Genomic DNA, 5645 nt, shown 5'->3' with positions numbered 1-5645 from the left:
ATTTTTTGGTGTTGGTGTGTGTGTGTGTGTGTGTGTGTGTGTGTGTCATATTGACAAATCTCCCACGCTCGGCTCTGCTAGGGTTTCAACCCATGTCGAACCCTAGCAACCTTATCGTATAAGATCATTTCTCCGGTGTTGTCTCTCCGTCCTCTCCGTCGTCGTCGGCTCGCGCTGCTTCGACGTTCTCGTTGTCTCTGTTCGAAGCCGACAGAGTTCGCATCTCGTCGTCTATGTTTGATTACATCTCACGGAAGACAGGAAGGGGCCGCGTCTTCCTCCTTCGTCTTCCTCCTCGATCACTCACAGAAGACGGGAAGGGGTTGCGTGCTCGTCTTCCTTCTTGACTCAGCTCGACAACACTAAGTGTTTGATCTCTTCGGTTCCTTACCGTCTTCAGTTCGTCATTCTTGCCCTCTGAGCGAATTGGCAGGGCTTCTAATTGATGTGATGAAGCTTTTTTCTTCTTCGGTTGAACTTGAAAAAACTATTTTTTCCCATGTGGTGGGTAATCCTCAAAAGTGGAGACGGCGGTTATCTTCCCCTCAAGTTATAAGAAATATGGTGATGGTACATGTGACGGTCCATTTATTAAGAATGCAAGTAGGAAAAGAGGGAAAACAACACTTTTTATCGGAGTTAGAAATTTCAAACCTGATTGACAAATTCAAATTTGCTCTTATTGGAAAATTTCAATTGGGGCACCCACCTATTGAACTTATCAGGAAAAGTTTTGATTTTTTTTTCTTGATCATATATGTATCTTTCCTTTTTTGTTTTGGGATTTTGAGTGTGTTGTACCGTGTGATTTGGGTGCTTTGTGCTTTTTTTGGGCCCACTCATACAACCTATCTGTATCATTTTCTCTTTAGTATATTTGCCCTTAGGCTTTTTTAAAATATATATTTTTTAAAAAAACCCAAGGGCTAATATATTAAAGATAAAATGATACAGATAGGTTGTATGAGTGAACCCAAAAATAGGCACCCAATCCACACGGTACAACACAAAAAACTCAAAAAAAGAAAGGGTATATATAAAAATAAAAATAAAAACCCAAAACCATCAAGGCACGGAAAAAATGAGGGTCAAACCAAATTAGTCTTGCCTCTGCCTCTAGTTCTCGGAAGGGATCCAGATAACAAATTGGTGAGGTGCACACAATCACTCGAAGTAACCAAAGTATCATCCATAAGATTCATGAGCTCAAGTAGATCTTCATTCTTCTTCTTGCTTCTGGAAGTGTAAACCTATCATTCTCCATCCGAAAAATAAGTCTGATGAGGTGGTAGAGTTGTAGCAGAAGGATTACCAACTGTTGTACTTACAATAGGTTCTAGTATATGTGAAGTATGAGTTGTCGCCTCTACATCGGATACTTCCTGAAGATGAGGAGTTGCAAGGTCCTCCTGATTATCAGTCTGAACACTATCCTTTGTAGGTAATAGTCCTTCAGTATTATTTTCAATAGGGTTTGAAGGTGTAGGTTGCCCAGCAGAGCAATCCTTCATCACATCAATCACAGAAACAGTAATAGTAGTATCAGGGGGGTCCACAGCGGCAATTAAATCAGACACCAAATCCTGTCTTACAGTAGTTTCCTCCCCAAGTGGAACAGATATGTCCAGAGCAGTAGGGTTAGACCCATTTTTATTCACTTGAACCTTAGATTTCAAATTAGGATGGAGTTTGTGACATTTATCAAGGGAATGCCCAAACAACTTATAATAGGTACAATAAGGAGGCTGTGTTCCATGACGATTTGTTGCCAATATACATTATGAGTTGTGGCCAATCAGACTTCAGTAACATCAGGTAAAGTAATATCTTTTTCCACAAGTATTCTGGCCACACAGAAGGTCTGGTAAGGTTGAAAGTGGGTAGATTCTAGCTTTCCAAGAATGACCCCAATAGAGTAGAGAACCTAATGATGAAAAAAGTGCAGCTTGAGACCAGGTAAACTAAACCATACCGGTAAAGTGGGAGTTTCATGATTTGGGTCGAAATCAAGAGGCCACTAGAGTAACTTCATTGACTTTCTTGCAATATTAAAATATTTCTTGAATAACATCCCGGTGTAGTCTTCAACCACGGTTAGTTGAATCAACACATATCTCCCATCCATGAATCTCACTTTCCACTTGCCTACTAGCTTGAGATCATCAACACTATATATATCTGTGCATGTGTGTGTGTGTACGCTCGTGTATATATGTAAGAACCGTTTAGGTGACTTAAGTGGTCATCTTGATGATGAAGTGAGATGATCAACTCAAGAGTCTTCCTAACAATCCCAAGACTAGTGAAGGATTTTGAACTAATTGTCATCCACTCGAGATAACTAGAGAAGGAAGTTTGGCCCGTTGTTTTCTTGTTTTTTTCCTTAAATATGAGGACAAAGAGGACAGTCATGACCCTATTTCCTTAATTCTGACATTGCAATTTGGCAACAAAAAAGCAATTCCTTACCTATGTCATGAAGGTATTTAATGATTTTCCTAGTTTTTAATTTAATTTCTTGCACTTTAATTATAGTCATTGGCCACGGAAAAATAATTCATGTTCACCTCTGTCATCACAAAAGTTATTGCATATCCACAAAAACGTGTGGTAACTATTTAGTATTTCATCAAAAAAATTAATAGCAGTTTCACATCACCCCAATAGAAAGAAAGTCGAAGTGTGATGGGACAACTCACCACATCATGAAAGTCACATATGGGTGGGGCCATCAATGTCAGCTCTCTAGAAAGGCATAGTGCATGCTCCTACAAGTTATTGGCCGATGACAATGGGAAGAAGAGTTGAAGTTAAGGGCGATTCCTATGACCTAAAATTCTAGCAAAATTTTGGAAAGATGACATCATCTCTTGCTTTCTTCTCTTTTTTGCCAACTTTCCTCTTGTATTTGTATAAGGGAGAAGCTCCACCCTTAAGCTAATAAAGAATGTGAGACTAAAACGTGTAAGGGGGAAGGGCATCTAGCAGTCAGCAGTGAAGCAAAAAAGGTTTTGCAACTTAGGGATCCTTTAAGAGCCACAAAGACAAAAAGGTCTATCATTAAAATAATGGACATTAAGTTGTCTGCTAGACATGGGAAAAATTGTCACTTCAATTGAATTCTTGAGTTTAGAATGCTTTCGCCTTCAAATCAAATGCCCGTAGTTAATAAGTAATGGGAACTTTCTACCATCCACCACTTTTGTAGTGTCGATGTAGACCTTCCAATGAGGGCTATAGACTGAGTTGAACCTGCTACCATCACAATCATTCATACATGGAAATAATTATAAGCAAAAACCTCCATGTAAGTTTTGGCCATGACAATAGATTTTTAAGAAGTTTGAAAGCTGCACAACTTATAATATAGTTTAAGTGCAGTAAAAAAAGGGAAACAAATAAAACAAACCTCAACTGAGCCAACATGTTGTGAGAATCCATTAGCAATTGCTGGATTTATGGTGTATTTTGCTATGAAGCGCTTAATTCGGAAATTATCATTATCTGACCCTGCTGGCTCGATTGATCTTCCTCTCTGCAGTTTCATTTTGTGAGCAGTTTGCCATGTCCGAATAATCACCTGAAAATATTTATTTGCCCAAATAATCCTTTTAAGTAGGCATATACAAATGGTTATATGTGTTGTTAAGCAGTAGCCATCACATTTTTAAATTTCAGAGCCAAGAAAGCATCCCAGGCTAATGAGAAGATAAATATTTGACTTGATAGAATGGAACAAGGTTGTGTGCATATTTAAGACGACCAATTCAACCACATGTTTAGTACTGAAACTATTATGCAAAAGTGCATCCTAGGACATGCATGAAATCTGTAGCTTCATGCATGCAATGGTTACTAATAAGTTACCACTGCATATTCCCAACCAGAGGAAAAGTATAGTTGGAAGGTCCTGCTAACTTCCAAAATGGTTGTCATCAAGCTAGGAGAAGATAAAAGACTATGGCCTTTTGAAAAGCCAAGAATGACATGTCATGTCACCTCCTACAAAGCAAAGTACCTTAACTTTGCATGCTGCTCATTAATGCAAGGACTAATAAAGACGTCAATAAAGAAATAATTAACACTTGAATGTGAAATAGTCACATTTTAACATCCTTAAACATGAAGTGTAATTATCACATATTTGCTTTCAACCATCACTCGTGTTTTCCTAGAGTGACATAATGAAAGCATTTTTGTATACCATCATATTGAACTCTCTAACGCTAGAGAAGATTTTGATGATTGCAGATTACATACAATTTAAGTTATTACGTAATCAATAAAATTACTTTCCATGACAAAAGTGATGAGGACTAATAAAAGAGTTCTTATATTTTAATAGGACAAATGAAAGAGTTGCAGATAATAATGATGCTCAAGTGAACAGCGAGAATTCACCAATAAAGATTAGAAAGTTACTTGACCAAGTTTCAGAGAACCTTAAAAACAAATATGAAGAGGGAGAAACTCAAAGGTTCAACAGGAATTGCTTAGGTGGATTAATATTATACAAAGATTGTGGGATAATCTTCACACCTGTGTATATACGTTCAACATATTAGTAGACAGAAAAATGAAAAAAATTAGTGACCATTTAGGTTCATAGATCACAATTGTCCGGTTATCAAAATGCTGATTCTCAAGATCTCAAGAGCATGTAATACTGCGATTTTGGTTAAGGTGTAACAGTAAAATATTCTAAATAAATTATACTTCAAAATTTTAAATTGTCATAATAAAAAAAAATCATTTCATTGCATTCTATAATTCAAGAGGATCATTTTTGATATATAGAACCATAACTACACTCGCTCTCTTCCTTCTCTCACTCGACCACAATTCGCCTCACTCCCTAACTCCTACATTGCACAATCGCCACTCTCCTTTCTCTTGAATGGTCTCTCTCCCCCTCTCTCCATCTATCTCTAGTGTGCGTACACACACAGATACATAAATATATATTTCTAATATAAACTGTTCATGCAACTATATCCTGCTCAAAAACAGTAGGTGGTGAAGCATTCGGGCGGGGTGAAGTGAAGTTTAAAAGCAGTAACCAAAGTTTAAAAGCAGTAAGAAGTTTAAAAGCAGTAACCATATTAATGGGTTGGAGAGAGAAATGAAGTTATCAAAGAAAGTCATTGTTTGATCGTGCCACGGAAAACGGATAAAACATTAAATAGGTTCCTAAGCGATAAAATCACTTGCCACTTAGTAGTAATTGTAAAAAGCTCAAGCCACGAGTACTCGCCGTTGTAGACTCATATTTCCAGAGGAGTGAAAGCTTCTTCGTTCTCTTGTAGTAACAAGCCAAACGATGGATCTTGCTCTCCACAAAAATAAGTCGGAACTTCGAGTCCTTATCCTTCCTGTTCCTTTCCAAGTGCTTTCGGATAGCAACAGCCTTTCTTATTAGATGATATAGATCCTTCGAAATCTCAGGTGCAAGACCATGAGCTTTGAGAATCCTGACAATCTTGCTTCCAGTCAAGCCTTCACCTGCGCAATACCATGCGAGTCACGAAGAATGACAACTAACTGAGAGGTTGTCAAACCATTCTTCGCAACTTGCAAATATTTTCTTCCAGATCCTGGGAAGAGGTTTTGAGCCAGCTTGGGGGAGTTCTCTTATAAGGAAGAGC

The 5645-nt window shown here is 37.9% G+C and overlaps 1 protein-coding gene and 1 pseudogene across 1 annotated transcript in view; both read right to left on the bottom strand.

The window, feature by feature from the left end:
• The window catches only part of LOC110035751 (urease-like), a 160141-nt gene that overhangs the window by 28391 nt on the left and 126105 nt on the right, over positions 1 to 5645 (bottom strand). The window contains exon 19 of the mRNA XM_020740035.1: positions 3410 to 3580. Within this exon, the coding sequence (XP_020595694.1) occupies positions 3410 to 3580 (171 nt within the window). The remainder of the gene's footprint in view (positions 1 to 3409; positions 3581 to 5645) is intronic.
• Positions 5114 to 5645, bottom strand: part of LOC110035750 — a 595-nt pseudogene continuing 63 nt past the window's right edge.

This window comes from Phalaenopsis equestris, unplaced genomic scaffold, assembly GCF_001263595.1.
Source record: "Phalaenopsis equestris unplaced genomic scaffold, ASM126359v1 Scaffold199601, whole genome shotgun sequence".
Taxonomy (NCBI): domain Eukaryota; kingdom Viridiplantae; phylum Streptophyta; class Magnoliopsida; order Asparagales; family Orchidaceae; genus Phalaenopsis; species Phalaenopsis equestris.
The sequence above is the reverse complement of the archived record's forward strand: the minus strand, read 5'-3'. Positions and strand labels throughout refer to the sequence as shown.